We start from the raw sequence: 16,709 nt of genomic DNA, 5'->3' as shown, positions 1-16,709 counted from the left end.
GAGCAGGGAACAAGGGTGGGAACTTACAATGGAGCCAGAATTCAGGCTAATATCAAAACACATGGCAGGCGGCCTCTGTTCTTGCAAGAGGTGAGCACAAACATGAATCAAGCTGTCTATCAGCCAACAGGAAAAAAGGACCCTGGTCACTGACAGAACTCACAGTAAAGGCAGTCCACAGCTCAGGACTAGAAAGCTATGTCTCTTGAGTGTCACTGTAAGAAGCCAGTGAACAATATGAGGAAGCTTATAGCAGATGTCATGTTCATTTTCTCAGAGTGCTTTGCATCATCTCCCTTAGCTCAGACAATAAAGAATCTGCCTGCAATGCAGGAGACCCCAGCTTTAATCCCTGGGTCAGGAACATCCCCTGGAGAAGGGAATGGCAACCTACTCCAGTATTCTTGCCCAGAGAGCCGTATGGGCAGAGGAGCCTGGAGGGCTACAGACCGTGGGGTCACAGAGAGTCAGACATGACTGAGTAATGAACACTTTCAACTAGAAATAAATCATTCACATAACCGCAGGACCTGAGCAGACTGCCGCCCTCCTCTCCTACTATCTTCCTCCCTTCCCTCTCCCTCTCCCCAAGAACAAAGGACAAGCAGCGTCCCTACAGCCTCCTCCTTCTGCTCCCTGGAAACCCCACTTCTGCACCCCCAGCCACCACCCCAACCGCCCACGCTGTACATCACGTGGTCCCTGCCTGCCCAGGGACGAAACCAACCTCTCTCTTACCAAACCCTCCACAGCTATGGATTTCATGCGACCATATAGGAGTGATGCAACCTCACCCCATGCATATGTATCTTCTCTCTTACAGTAAGCGGGGAGACCCCTCCAGAGCATCTTGGCCATCTTTCTGTTCCTCGCAATACCATGTACAGTGTCTGGGACACAACTGGTGAGTGAGTGGCTGTGCAACTCAAGGCCAAATAAGCCAGTGCCTGGGAGATAGCAGCACACACAGGTGACCACAGCTTTTGTTTTTCTTTTCAATCTGTGGTTTGCCAAACTACAATGAGGCAAATTATTTAGGTTTTAGACAAGATGTCTTTGTTCCTGCTATTCAGAAAGCAAAAGAGAAAGAAAGAAATGAGGCATTCGGTGCACATGATCAGACACGGAACTACCGGGAACATATAGGGTTCACTGGGTTCTCTGGTGGGTGGGATAAGCAGAAAACGGGATGAGAGTGAGGTACTTAGTTAACCACAGTTCACAAGTCTGCCTAAATAGAAAAAAATCAAAACAGAGTTTCATGCCTCAAAATGCTTCTGAAAAATGTAGCTACTTCCTCGATTAAGCTCCGGCTTTGTGTCCCTCAAGGAATACAATGATGTTTTGTTTGCCTGTCTTTTACTGGGCAACTATCAACACAGCAACCATCCTATTCTCAGCTGACCTTTGCAACATCCCTGTGCTGTATGTACCCTTCTCCCCATTTTACTAGTGAGAAAACTGAGGCTTGGAGAGGTTAAGGTAGTGAAAGAGCTGGGAATGTAAACCAGGTGTCTGACCCTGACTCCAGAGACAGGCACTGGAATGGCTGGGCTGCACTCCACTCATTCCTCAAATCAGTAAAGCCGTGGTTTATGGCAAGAGGACTGGAATGAGGACGGGGTGATTCTAACTTCCCGGTGACTCTCCCATCTGTCGCTTCCTTTCCACCGCTCCTGACTCCTCCCTGTCATCTGTATGAGCCTCACATTGGACGTCTGGACACCAAAGTTCCACTCTCCCCATTCCACCTCTAAGCTAGAACGGTCTGAAACAAGACTTTGGGCACATCCCTCTCCTGCTCGTTACCTTTCTGGGATCCTTAGGAAGGAGTTGGAAACACTCCACCATCTGCCCCTTGTACCCTCCCACTCCTCCTGCCCACTGACCTTCGTGCCAAACCTGGCTCCCTGCCCCTCTCTGCGGTCCCCCCAACCTACCCCCACCCCCTCCCTCAAATGTTGGCTCTGCTCTCTTGACCCACACGCTCGCTCTCACCGCCAAGCCTGGTCCAAATCTCACCTCCCTTGTGGCGCTGCTTGCCTATCAGCCCGATGGCAGTGGGTCTCATTGTCTCAAATCTCACCGCACATTTTATTGGTACTTGGAATTAGAATTTGCTCCCTACCTGGTGCTATTCGAAATCAGGTGATTAAATATTCATAAAGGGAAGCATTATTTTTCCTAAGAGAACACAGTCTCTCTATAGCCACGTAATGCGTCTTTTGTTTCTTACAAGCCCTCTCAGAGGGCTTTCCACTGCTCCTAAGATTTCTATTCTTAGGGTGTGTCCTGTATAATAAGATACTGAATACCTTCCACGTGATGAGTTCTTAACAGCATACAGCAGGCCAAAGCTCACACCTAGTGCTCTGTAATTTCTGACCTCAGGCACCCTTCAAAAACTGCCTGCAATACTAGATGTGCATTGGGAACTCATGTACACCCGTAGCGGATTCATGTCAAGGTACGGCAAAACCAATACAGTATTGTAAAGTAAAAAAAAATAAAATAAAATAAAGAGCAAAAAAAAAAAATACTAGATGCGCACACGTGCGTGCTCAGTTGTGTCTGACTCTTTGCAACCCCATGGACTGTAGCCGCCAGGTTCCTCTGTCCATGGAATTTTCCAGGCAGGAATACTAGAGTGGGTCGCCGTGTCCTCCTCCAAGGGATCTTCCAGACCCAGGGACCAAACTCGCGTCTCTTGTATCTCCTGCATTGGCAGGCAGATTCTTTTAACACTGTGCCACCTGGGAGGCCTCAATACTAGATACAGCACTCAGCCAAAAGTGGTTTACTTCTGTAAGAAGATTATTAAAATGTTAGACTATGATATTGTTGTTAGAGTTTGGCTCCTGAAAGTGTCTGCATTTTAATACAAGTCTTTGAAGGCTTAAATGAAGAAGAATGTTAGGTACTCTGGTTGGGACACGTGGGGAAGAAGGCCTTCACAGCAGTCTTAGAACTACATCACCTGGGCAGTGGGACAGCCCATCTGCTTCTACGTCCAGCTGTAAAGTACTTCTAAGCACATGCAACAACTTTTAAAGCTTTTAAACCTTAGGCAGGCTTTCCCTCTAAAGCAGTTAAAAATGAATTCCCTGGCAGCCCAGTGGTTAGGACTCTGCGCTCCACTGCATGGGCCATGGGTTTGATCCCTGGTTGGGGAACTAAGATCCCACAGGCTGCGTGGTGTGATCAAAAAACCAAAAAATTAGTAAGGAAGTTAAAAATAACAACGGACATACTCTTCTGAGGTATGTTTCAGAATAAATATTAACTGTGTCTGGACCCAGAAGAGAATTTTTCAAGTGATTTTTCTCCCTGTGTTTCTTGCCATTGCTGCTTTCTCCCTTCGAATTGTGAATTCCTTAGATGTAAGTGCTGTGCCTGGCACCCAGCATTGTGCTAACATGTGTTACATGCAATGAGGCTTGAACATGTGAAAAAAAAAAAAAACACATGAAGAAATGGCTCAGGGCTTGAGTGAAGCAGATTCATAAATATACTATGCCAGCCTCTCGAGTCAGTATTTTTTTTTTAAGTAAAATATTACTTCTCTGGTTCTTCCCCAGTTCATGCTACAGATTTATTTAACACAAACATTCCCATCCATCCATAAGGCACACTGATGTCAGGGTGAAACTATCCCTCACAGGGATAGTTTGGGTCTATCTAAGATTCTATAGGATTAGCAGGATTCTTTTAAGAGCTCAATATGAGTGATTCTGTAGAGCAGGCCTCCAAGAAATGAAACAGTCACATCACTGGATTTGCAAGTAGTCCAAGAACAAAAGATCAAATGCATTGTCCCAGAGCTTGGCTCATCTCTACCCTGCCTTTGGGAGTAAGTGAAGTGCCTCACACTGATCTTATTATAAGGGTTAAGTAGCTAATCCCTCTGCAAAAGGGAGATAGATATATACAAACAAAAGCTTTCCAGGAAAAAGAGCATTAGTGGAAAAAACAATACTATTTCAGAGCTAAAGACATTGTGTTAATTGATAGGTTCCCATTCAACACAGAGTAAGAGAGAGGGGTGTCAGAAGTGAGCATCATGGAAGCACAGGAAGTGAAGCTCAAAGATGAGCATTTTTTGGTTCACTATGATAACATATAACGAAACAGCACTTTAATTCTACCAAAAACAAAGAAAGGTGGGGTGCACAGCTTTTGCTTACCGGAATACTCATCACTTTCACAGCATTTCATAGGAAAATTCCCAGAGAAAAATCTGCCAATGTCATGGAAAGAAACATCATAGTACAGGCTTTATCCTATTCTCCCTGAATTCATTTTGGGGACATTCCCCAGGAATATTTTTGATTAATGGGCATCGCAACCCCTGCAGCAGCCAAGCTCCCTCCTACCTCCATGCCTTCTTGTTCTCCATCCTGAATGCTCCTTACTTGTGGTTGTCCAAATTTGAGAATAGCCCTTAAAGTCTCCTCCAGCTTTTATAATCACCAGAGCTCATGGTGATATGTCTGAAGTGAGGCAGTCTTGGCAAAGCAATAAAACCTGGATGTTATCAATGCCATTCTTACCTTGTAGCTTAAATTTTTTCTCGCTGTCTTAGTCTCTTTTTCTACTGGATCCCTGGGGTCCAAAGGACTTCATTCAATTATTTATTACTCATTTGTTTATCCATTAACCCCTCTTTCACCATTATTCTCTATTTAATAATTTATTATATCATAAACTATTCTCAGTCAATCCATCTCTCACTCTCCATCTATTTTTCTCTTTTTAAAAAATTTTAAATATATTTTCCCATATATTCTTCATTCATTCATTTATTCCACAAGACATTTGTTGGGCACTGTTGTCTGTTCCAGGAAGACAGCAGTGAACAAAATGAAATGCAGTAGCAGACAAAGTCTTTTTCCTCGTGCAGCTGAGAGGAGGGGACAACAAACACACAAAAATGATTATGTAATATAATGTCAGGTAGTGATAAGTGATGGACGACTGTAAGAGACGGAACAACATTCATTCACTTGGTTGGTCCATAGATACCAAGTACCTACTATGTGCTGGATATATTGTTGGAAGCTTGGGGGACAGTGGTAAGCGAGACCCAAGTCCTCAACCCAAGAGAACACCACAGTGATACCTAGCCCTGGGAATCTGGATTATTAAAAGTTGCTTGGGCAATTGCGTCATACAGGTCACAGTTGAGAACTTCTCTTCCCTGGTGGTTTAGACAGTAAAGAATCCACCTGCAATGCAGGAGACCCAGGTTTGATCCCTGAGTTGGGAATATCCCCTGGAGAAGGGAATGGCTACCCACTCTAGTATTCTTGTCTGGAGAATTCCATGGACAGAGGAGCCTGGTGGGCTATAGTCCATAGGGTCACAAAGAGTCAAATACGACTGAGTGACTAACACACACACTGATGCTAAAAGAAGTAGTTAGAACCAGATTATGAAGAGTCTTAAATGTTGACCAAAAGGCTGCTGCTGCTATTGCTGCTGCTGCTAAGTCACTTCAGTGTCCGACTCTGTGCGACCCCATAGATGGCAGCCCACCAGGCTCCCGCGTCCCTGGGATTCTCCAGGCAAGAACACTGGAGTGGGTTACCATTTCCTTCTCCAATGCGTGAAAGTGAAAAGTGAAAGTGAAGTCACTCAGTCGTGTCCGACTCTTAATGACCCCATGGCCTGCGGCCCACCAGGCTCCTCCGTCCATGGGATTTTCCAGGCAAGAGCACTGGAGTGGGGTGCCACTGCCTTCTCCAGACCAAAAGGCTAGACTTTCTAAGTCACAAGGAACCATCAAATGACTTTACGATCCAGTTTACTTTTTAGAGTCATGATCTGGTAGCTGTGTAGACGGGTTCAATCCAATAAGGACATTATAACAGAAATTTAGGTGAGAGATGGTGAAATCCTAATTGAGGGAATGGAGAAAAGAGGAAACATACAACAGAATTTGAGAGATGCGTTTAGAAGAGATTTGAAGTGTTGGCAGAACGCTCAAGAGATGACTAGTAATTGATAACTGCAATATATCCACTATATTAGACCCTTCCCGATGTCAAGCTGAACCAGATCCCCATGTCATCCCTCTGCCTGTCCTGTCCTCTGTCTCCCTAACAGAATCCTTCTTATCCTTCAAGAAATCCCTTAAATATAATTATTTCTGGAATAAGTTCCTCAAGGACAGGGATCATATCTTATTCCACTTTGAATTCCTAGCTACCCCCTTGTGTACAACAAATACTCAACAACTGTTTACCGACTGACTGAATGACTACATGGAGAATGAATTTCCAACCCTACAGAATGACCTTTTGGTCATTCTACTAGGTGCTAGAAAGATGCTAAATCTGTGTTTTTCAATCAACTGCAAACAAGGATATTTAAACATTTCCAAAAAATATCCTAAAAGTAAACCAAGCCAACACATGCCTTAACGGCTCTATCCTCACTATCCTTACCTGTGTCTCTTTGTCCTATTTTTCTCTGCATCTCACTCTTAGACGGCTTTTCTTCTGGCTTCCTATTTCTTCTGCCTGTGGCTCAGGCTGGCACACAGTGCCCCCTGTGACTTCTGCTGCAACAGTAGCAGCCATTGGCCTATTACTGACTGTCATCTGTTACTAGAGCCGGTTTATATGTAGTCAGAGTAGGCTACCACGTCCTTCGTGTGGTGTCCACTGCCTCTAATGTAACCTCCTTTGCACCTAGGAACTTGCTTTCTATGGTTGAAGGTTCTGAACCTTATCAGGATACATTCTCAGAGTAATTCTTTAAGCTTCTGGAAACAACCAAGAAAAGGAAAGACGCTCAAAACTTTCATCCACACTGGCTTAAGTTATTAAAAGCTTAAGTAAGCCTTAGGGCAGAATGCACGGTAGAGCGTTCCAAGGGGAAAGGAGGAAACCATAAGGGAACTGAAGGATGTGGGATGGCAACGAGTGTGGGAGGAGAAACCAGGAGAAGAAACGATTTGGGAAGCCTAGAACACACTTGAGAAACTCTTGCTTTTGTTTTTCATTTTTTTAGAGGTCTGGGCTGACCCTGTTTGTGGCCACATACCCACTCCAGCATTCTTGCCTAGAGAATTCCGTGGACAGGGGAGTCTGGCAGGCTAGAGTCTATGGGGTCTCAACGAGTTGGACACAACTCAGCAACTAACACTCTCACTTTTTACTTTCAGCCAAGATGATATAAGCTACCAGAGGGACCAGTCCTCAGAGGGGTAGTCTTAGGGGAAGAAATTGGAGAGATAGAGGGGAACTAAAAAGGTCAGTCCACTTCCGGGCTCCTTCAGACCAAAGTAGCACCAAGGGTGGGGACACGTAAGGCCCTGATTAGTCGAGAGACTACTAGACTCTCCGTGATTCCCTAAGCACCCAAACTTTTTTCCATAGAACATGTCATCTCAAATAATAAAGGTGAGGCTTCTCATCCCAGAGCAGGCCTACCTCTACACCCAGGAAACACACGTTATTCCTCGTTGGGGAGGCAGGATCTGATGCACATGAAATTTCTCACATTTTCATCCTCTGCTCCCCATCAAGGCTCAGCCATGCCCTGGGGATTATTGTGTGCCTGTCCCACAATTATTTGGGGGTAGAGACACGATGTGCTATCAAACTGCGGACCACTGTACCAGTGTCAGTATGTGAGCTGCGTGTTACTGGTTTTACAACAGGTACAGACATCAAGAGTATGCGTTTAGAATCAGTTACAGCAGTTTGCTGAGACACCACAGCACATCTTGAGTGGGCTTATGTTTTGCATGCCCTTGTTGTTATCTTTATTTCACTTTTCGAGTATTCATTTTTAGTATATTTTATTAAAGGGCTCAATCTGTGATGACTAGAAATAGAAAACACATAAATCCCAAACACCAGCCCTTCACCACTGTTTGTGCCAGTACTACCCAGCAGCCAGAACTAGAGTTGAGCACACTTGGAGTTTTCTTTGCCGCTCGAAAGAGAACCTCATCCACTGCCCCCCACCCCTCTGTTCATCAGAGCCCTCTCTGCCTCCTCAGGCTATAGATGCAAAGACCAGTTTCAAAGGAACGCAGGTAGCTTCTCATGCTTGAATACATGTTGAATACCCACAATGAGTTAATTATTCACAAACAGAAGCGCTCAGAATTGTGCCCACAACAGAAGAAGGACTCCTGCCCCAGAGCTCATTAGGGGGAAAAAAAAAATCCTTCAGAAACTGCAATACCCCGTCAGGGTTGCCTCACGCTCCCTGACTCCTGACTAAGAAAGTATTGACAGATATTGAGTCATTCTATTGAAGTTCACTTAGTCTAAAAGTACAGGCCCCAAAATATGCTTAACACACCCAGTTCCCAAAGGTTAAAGTATAGGTGAGAAACAGGCTGGAACCTGACACTGAGTAAAGCAGGAGTTTCTGACACAGAGAGAAGGAAGTTAACAGCTCCTGCTACAGTTCTGGGTGATCACCACTCAGGCCACGTAATGAGCGAAGTATGCCGGACACATCAAACATGTTTATTCCTGTCTTCTTGGCCTACCTCATCTGTGTTATTATAACATGTTAGTCACTCAGTCTTGTTCGACTCTTTGCGACCCCAGGACCATAGCCCACCAGGTTCCTCTGTCCATGGAATTCTCCAGGTAAAAATATTGGAGTGGGTTGCCATTTCCTTCTCCATGGGATCTTCCTGACCCAGGGATTGAACTCAGGTCCCCTGCATTGCAGGCAGATTCTTTACCATCTGAGCCATTGGGGATTGCCAACCTAATATAAGATCACCTGCAAACTGCCCATTTTCTTTCTTCCTGAGAAATGCCAAGTGGTACTTTTACCTCATTACATTTCATCTCATAGCGCCCTGGTGAGGCAGCTTGGTCCTGAGGTACATACAGATGAAACCTTAAAGATGTGTCTGAGGTCATCCAAGAAATGTAACCAACAACAGAGACACAAATGTGGACACTATTCACAGCCTCAAATTGGGAAAGGAAGGTGGGTACCCACCAGGCCGCCTGGCCACAAGGAAATTCAGTCAAGCTCTAAGGGCCGTAGCACCTCGGTCCCTTAGGCCATTTGAGATGAAATGCGTTCCTGGGAGAAGGAAAGAAGTCCTTCACTGTCTCCTGGAGTTTGCTCAAACTCATGTCCATTGAGTTGGTGATGCCGTCCAACCAGCTTCTCATCCCCTGCCACCCCCTTCTCCTTTTGCCTTCAATCTTTCCCAGCATCAGGGTCTTGATAGAACATCACAGATCATCCTGGGTGGGGGCCGGGGGGATATGGTGCCGCCTACCACCCAGGAAAACAAAGTGAGTCCTTTCTAAAAGGGAAATGGATAAACAACAGGTACCTTAATAGACTCAGTATTCCATTATTCATATAGCATAATACTTATATTTGACTCTGAAATGCCTGTTGGTGCCTATAGAATAGACCCACTGTCTCATCCACAAATCATATTGAAAACATCCCCATTTCCCAGGTGTCTCAGCCTTGGACCCTGACTCAGTGACTGTCCCATCAGCAAATTCACTGACTTCACTACAGTTGGAGATTCTGATTCAATTGCCTTCACTGAGGAACTAGAGATAAAATGTAATTGTCCTTCAATCAAAGAGTAACAACTATACCGCCAGTGGACAGATACCAATGGGAAGACCCCTAAATACCTAAAAACAAATCATCTTGGTTGAAAAAGTTTGTGGCAACATAGCCTCATAATCAGCTATATCATAGAAAGGATGTACAAATGTACATTTTGATTGGTCAGGTGATAAAAATGGAAAACACACAAAAGCAAGACTGAAATATCGTGACAATCTGCATCCTTAAGAGGCGTCTATTCAGTACCTACCATGTATCAGGTATTTTATGTACTATTTCTCATCAGAATCTTTCTTATACAGTATGATTCCTACCTATAGTTAGGAAAAGACATTCAGGGAGATTAAATGACTTGCCTATGGTCAAATGGCTAATAAATGGCATATTAAGGACTGGAATTTCCATCTGCTTGGTTTTGGTGCTTAAATTTCTTTAATTACACCAGGCTGTTACAATTTGATCATCACTGATTTCTTTTTTTTTTTTTTTCTTTTGGCCACATTTGCACAGCTTGTGGGGATCTTAGTTCCCCAACCAGGGAAGGAACCTGGGCCCACAGCAGTGTAAGTATCTAAGTCCTAACACTGGATCACCAGGGAATTCCCCCCTCCATTCATCTCTTTCCTTCAATGACTTATTCCACAATATTCATTTTGGAGTACATTTTCATTTACTCTATGAAGAAACCCTTAGTACAAACAACAATTTAAAAAAAACAGCTCTAGTTGGTGCTGGAAGAAATCACCACTTGACATTTTAATTTTATTTAATATGTAGATTTGTTAGACATTCTGGAAGCTGAGAAAGAATACCGCTCAGGCTTTGCTCATATCAGGGCCCAGAACGCTCTCATCCGTGCCCTCCTCCCCACATCCACGAGACCTGGCTGACCTCTGCATGCACACACACAGCAGGACCTAGCCAGGACCCCCACATGCAGCAGCTCTCCCCATGAGCTCGGTCTCACCTGGGGCTTGCTGGGGCTACATCTTCCGGCTCTTCTACAACACCGGTTAGCTCTGGGGGGAGGAACGCATCCTTGTGGACATTATTCACCCAGCTTTCCTTTGCCCTGTTTGCTCTGTCCTTACTCTGCTCATCTGAAACAGGAAACAATACAGGCAAGAAGGTTATCCTGTCTGCTCCACAATCTACAACTTCATATCAGCTCTAACCTCTGAAGGCTGGAACCTGAATGTCAGGCCTTCCCTTAGCACCCAGGCAGTCACGAATGAGTCTGTATACTTGAGATTAGAATTATCAATACATCTGTGAGAGGAGTCGTGTTGTTTAGTTGCCCACAGGTAGAGTCTCCAGAGAGCATGGGCGCACCTTTAAATGTGCTGAGGCGACTGAAGCAAAATTGCAACTGCTCTAGGTGAATCTGACCTGAATTGGGGCCAGAACTTATTGTGTATGGCCAGGGGATGCTCAGGGCAGGGAAGTTCTTGTTGGGACAGACACACCACCATTACCAACTCTTTACTGAACAGCTCTACTCAAGGCTGCCTTCTGGGATACAGAAGGGAACAAATGCTTCTGTTCTGGAATGTTCCTCTCCACTGCCTCCTCCTCTCACAGTCTCTACACAGCCAAATTCTACAAGTTCTCAAAAGCTAGCTCAGATGCCAGAGCCCACTTAAAACCTCTGTGATCCCTCTTCAGGAAATAATCTCTTTGGCCCCTGAACACCCACTGCTCTCTACCTGCACCTCTTGGATAATTAGCATCAGCTGAGTGATGACCGAGTTTGAGGCAAAGTGCTGAGTCCCTTGCATGCATTATACTCTGAGGAGGGAAAAATTTTCCAAGTTTACAGATTTCAAAATTGAAGACCAAAGGGATCAAGAGACTTGCCTAAGGCCACATAGCCAGTAAGCACCAGTAATACTTCCATCAGTGTTAAGAATTAAGATGAAGCAACATGTGCTTAGTCACTTCAGTTGTGTCTGACTCTTCACCACCCCATGGACTGTAGCCTGGCTGGCTCCTCTGTCCATGGGATTCTCCAGGCAAGAATACTGGAGCGGGTTACCATTCCCTTTTCCAGGTGATTCCTGACCCAGGGATTGAACCCAGGTCTCCTGCATTGCAGGCAGATTCTTTACTGTCTGAGCCACCAAGGACTCCCAATTTCCAAATACATTCATAGGTCTCTCTACTCATAAGCCTAGTTTCTTTAGCTGCAAAATGGAGCCCTCAGTATAACCCATGGGACCCTTCAAGATTTCTGGAGTTCTGGGTGGTTTTGGGAGGGTGCATGGCAGAGCTGGGATTTCAGCCCTTCTGATGTAGAGCCACGCTCCTTATAGACTGGGGCTGACTCCTTGTGATGAGCTGTGCAGTGCTCATAGCCCATTGATGACCTTAGGCAAGTTACTTCACTTCTCTGAGTTTTACACATTGCATATATATACCGACCTTATAAGATTGCTACTACAATTAGAAATATTAGGGAAGAAATGCCTATAACATATTAGATGCCAAAGAGGTAATTTCCTTATTGAGAACAGGTTAGAACTAGACAGGGGCTAGTTCTCAGGGGTAAAGGTTTACACTGACTAGCGCAGAGTTAATTAGAGAGAAGGCACCTGGTAAATATTTAATGAACTCAACAGAATTCTAAAGAAGCCTCCAAAATGCTGTCTTTACAGCCCCTTAAATGATGTACTTGGTTTTTAAAGAAGTACCAGGTGTCACAGTCATTGAGCAGGAAGGCCAATCTCTTCCTGTTACTCAGGAGAAAAGGTTCTGAATTTTTAGTTACAGCCAAAGAAAGAGGAGATGGTAGATCCCTAATAAGAGCTTTCCAGGTGGTACACTGGTTAAAAAACAAAAAACAAAAAACCTGCCTGCCAATTCAGGAGACACAAGAGATGTGGATTTGATCCCCCAAGGTTGGGAAGACCCCCTGGAGTAGGAAATGGCAACCCGCTCCAGTATTCTTGCCTGGAACATTCCATGGACAGAGGAGCCTGGTAGGCTACCGTCCAAGAGTCAGACACGACAGAGCACACACATGCACACACACACACACAGATCCCTTATAAGCCTCAATCGTCAATGTTACTCCAAGTAAATATGGCAGCTAAAGGGCTTCCTTTGTTCTTCTTTACCACACTAAGTCACTTAGCTCTGACTTCATCCATCCAAACCCAAGAAGATTTTGACCTACAGGACCACACATTATGCAAAGCACACCCCTAAATGATTTCCCTCCGCAGATTTCAGGAGTGATGGTGACACCCTTCCCTTCTCCCAAGGGCTACTTCTCCCAAACAAATGCTGCCTTGAGAGGCACTAGCCCAATCAACTTACCTGCTACCTGGGGCCTCTTCTTCCTCATGGATGCTCTGATGATATCTGCACCGTGGATTCTGTCTCTGTGTCTTTTTGCCTTGGCTTCATAAAACCACTGGCCACTCATATTCTTCAGTTGCTGGTCATCCTTAACTTTTTCAGGCAAATGTCTACAAAAGGAAAAATGCTTTGTTATGAATCCACAGTAAGTAAATGAGTTCACAGTGACACTGCACAAAGAAGTTGTAAGCATATAGCCAAAATGAAGCTCTCAATGTTTTATGAGATCCCACAAACCTCCCAGATGACTAACCAGTGTATGCTTTAACTAAAAGGTCACAGGATCCAATGCCAACATTTTTCAAAAATTCGAAGATTAAAGCCACGATCCCCAGATGACGCCTGAGATTTCTCAAGAGCAAATTCACTTTTCAGCTGCAGGCTTATGTGTTCACTGTTGAAATGCAAATACCCCAGAGAAAGAGGGCATATTACGTTTCCCTAAGCCTTGGTTTCCTTATTTTTAAAAAGGGGTTAAGGAATTTCCCTGATGGTTTAGTGGTTAAGACGTCACCTTCCAATGCAGCGGGTGCGGGTTTGATCCCTAACTGGGGAGATAAGACCCCACATGCCTCAGTGGCCAAAAAAGCAAAACTTAAATAGCTGCATGCTGTAACAAATTCAAGACTTTAAAAATGTCCACCTTAAAAAACCTTTAAAAAGGAAGGGGGTTAATAATAGTAACTCACCTCGTGAGATTTCTATGAGGATTAAGTTAGCTAATGCATATACACTACAGTCTGCGTACGCCTGGCACCTAAGAAACACTGAGTGGATAACTGGTGGGGAAGTTATCAGCTCATCAGTTCTTGCCATTTCAGTGAAATGAACTTATCAGAAACTTTTGTGGAAGCCTATATGTCCCTGGTTGTAAATTCTAAAAAAATGAATTCAACAAGGCAGGCTGGGATGAGGGAAGATCAAACTTAGGTGGGGTAGGGAGTGCAGGCAGGGATAAATTCCATTTGTGCAGATACTGCTTCTAAGGCTTCCACAGTCATTAATGCTCACGGAAAAGCTAAAATCTAAAGAAGAAACCAAGTACCACCCTCCTAAAGCTTCCCCCATTTTCCAACAGACAGATAAACACTGTTCTGCAATGACAAGTCTCATAACCTCCGCATCTCTATCCGTGTCGATAAAATGAGAGTCAAAAAAAATCTATCTTTTTTTGTTCACAGAGCTGTACGTAAAGTAAAATAAAAGCCTTAAGGAGACTTTCAACTCTTGGAAGATACTGTGCTACAAAAACCCAACAGGGTTTGGTGACTGTCATTCAAGCAAATACACACACTACCTAATGTAGCAAATCTGAGTGTTTTAGCCAGAGAATGCGCAGGGTGGCCACACCAAGGCGGTGGCAGGGCTGTGTGTGACGGCTGCACAAAGGCCCACCTGGGAAAGAGGAAGGCAGGAGGGACAGTCACCAGGGTTCTGGCAAGTACGTTTTCTCTCTCCAAAGCATGCCTGAAGAGACACTTTCCAGCCAGAGTCTGACTCTCTGCTGGAAACGTCTCTGCTCTCCACTTAAAAAAGTGGCCCTAGGCCAAACATGTCCAATCACAACCCTTGGATACACGCTGTAGTGACAGCCCACCACCAAATCCTAACAGGGACAGTGTCTTCACTTCATGGTTCCCATGAAATGTGGCGAATGATTTCCCATTGCCCAGATTTTCTTTTTTCAAATATCTTTATTGGAATATAGTTGGTTTAAAATGTTGTGGTAGCCTCTGCTGTACAGCAAAGTGATTCAGTTATACATATATGTATATCCACTTTTTTAGATTCTTTTCCCACACAGGTTATTACAGAGTATTGAGTAGAGTTCCCTGTGCTATACAATAGGTCCTTACTAGTTATCTATTTTTATATATAGTAGAGTGTACATTTTTAACAGCCAGGACATGGAAGCAACCTAAATGTCCATCAACAAGAATGGAAAAAGAAGATGTGTTCATTCAGTCATTAAAAAAAAAAAAAAGAGTGAAATGATTCTGTGGTAAAAGAATCTGCCTGCAGGGTAGGGGATGTGGGTTTGATCCCTGGGTCCGGAAAATTCCCTGGAGAAGGAAATGTCAACCCAGTCCAGCATTCCTGCCTGGGAAATCCCATGGACAGAGGAGCCTGGATGGACTTAGAGACGCTCATATTGAGTGAAGTAAGTGAGACAGAGAAAAACAAATATTATATGATATTGCTGACATGTGGAATCATTGCCTTGATTTTCAGCAGAGCAAGTAATCCACCCTGGTTGCTGATGGAGCTTTTGCCTTCTCTTCCCAAAAGGACCACATTCAAGTTCAATGCCAGAAAAAAGAAGTCCTTCCAGCTCTCCATGACTAGACAGTGAGCCCCTAGGGGCAGGGCCTGTAGTCAATATATCTTTGCTTTATATCTTTCCAGACATGGAACAGTGGGTGTTCACTCAGCACTTCTGGAAGGAAGGAATATCCTATGCTGCCCCTGACCACCTGGCTTCAGGCTATCTTTTCAGATTCATTTTCCAGCATTTGCTCCCATGCTCCCCACCTGACTTCTCACTGATCTCCAAACTGGTCTTGCATGACCTCTGCAGACATTAAGGGCAGGAGGTTGTGGCAGAAAGACTACGGGCTTTGGCATCTCCCCAGATTGGGTCCAAATTCCAGTTCTGACTCTGCTTACATGCCATCTTTGGCAGCTTCCTGTACCCTTCTAAGCTTCAGTCTCCTTGTTTATAAAGACAGGGGGAAATAATAGGTACTCTGCAGGACTTCTAGGATGATGAAAGGCAGTATTTACCTGGAAGTACCTAACAGTTCCTGGATCCTGGTAAGAGACCAGTAAATGTAAATTCCCTTGGGATGTCTTTCTCTCACGTCTCTGTCCAGCACGTGACCCCTCATCCCTCAGATCTATGCACCGCCTCACCGGGGAAGGCTTCCCTGACTCCCGAGGGCACCAGGCGGCCGGCCCTTCTCCGTGCTCCCACAGCTCCTCCATGGCAGCGCTCAGCACGCCGTGTTCAATGATCTGTTGGCACATCCATCTCACACACTGACCTGCGAACTCTGCTAACCCCTTGAAAGCGAGGACTACCTCCTAATCACCTTTCTAACAAGAGCGCCAGCACAGAGCCTGGCATGGAACTGATGCCTAGAAACTGTTAAGTGGATAACTTATTAATACGTAAATGCACAGCAGCCAGCCTGGTGGGAGTCGGACAAGAGATGGGAGCCTGTTGTTCCTGGGCTTGAGTGAACCAAGCTCCATCACAATGGCAGTGCCTTCTCCGGTTCAGGCAGGACACTTCATCTCTTGGAGGATCAGGAAAATGCCGAAGGAAATCTGACATCAGCCATCAGCTTGTTGAAGACCACAAACCCTCAGAGCGCAACAACGCCCAATTTCCCTTCACGAGGTTATTTATTTACTTGTTTTTGTTGTTCAACTGAAAAGCACTTTGTAAGTGTCTTTAGGCAATGCTTGATCTGCTCCTGCCTAACTGTCTGTCTCCAGGACTCTGGCCCCCCTAAGCCTGCAGTACTGTGGGAGTCAGGCTTCCAGTAAGGTCATTACAGTAAAGAATTCAGGCTGGGTTCCTGGTTCATCTCTTTTAAAGTGGCAAAAAAAAAAAAAAAAAAAAAGGAAATACTTTCAAATGCATTAAGTGCTATTTATATATTTCCTATCATGATAATCACTGCCAGAGTTAATCAATCTCTTTTTCTATCTTAGCCATTTGGAATATTTTATAGATGAAACCACATGGAAGACATCGAAGCCCA

At 44.7% G+C, this 16,709-nt stretch overlaps 1 protein-coding gene across 32 annotated transcripts in view; it reads right to left on the bottom strand.

Moving 5' to 3' along the window:
• The window catches only part of SYTL2 (synaptotagmin like 2), a 121,651-nt gene that overhangs the window by 40,386 nt on the left and 64,556 nt on the right, over positions 1-16,709 (bottom strand). For all 32 annotated transcript variants that reach the window (XM_060403904.1, XM_060403907.1, XM_060403893.1 and 29 more), the window contains 2 exons: positions 12,898-13,049; positions 10,547-10,679 (listed from right to left, as the gene is read on the bottom strand). In XM_060403904.1, coding sequence (XP_060259887.1) covers positions 10,547-10,679; positions 12,898-13,049 — 285 coding nt within the window. The remainder of the gene's footprint in view (positions 1-10,546; positions 10,680-12,897; positions 13,050-16,709) is intronic.

This window comes from Ovis aries, chromosome 21, assembly GCF_016772045.2.
Source record: "Ovis aries strain OAR_USU_Benz2616 breed Rambouillet chromosome 21, ARS-UI_Ramb_v3.0, whole genome shotgun sequence".
Taxonomy (NCBI): Eukaryota; Metazoa; Chordata; class Mammalia; order Artiodactyla; family Bovidae; genus Ovis; species Ovis aries.
This window is presented reverse-complemented; position numbering and strand designations above follow the sequence as displayed.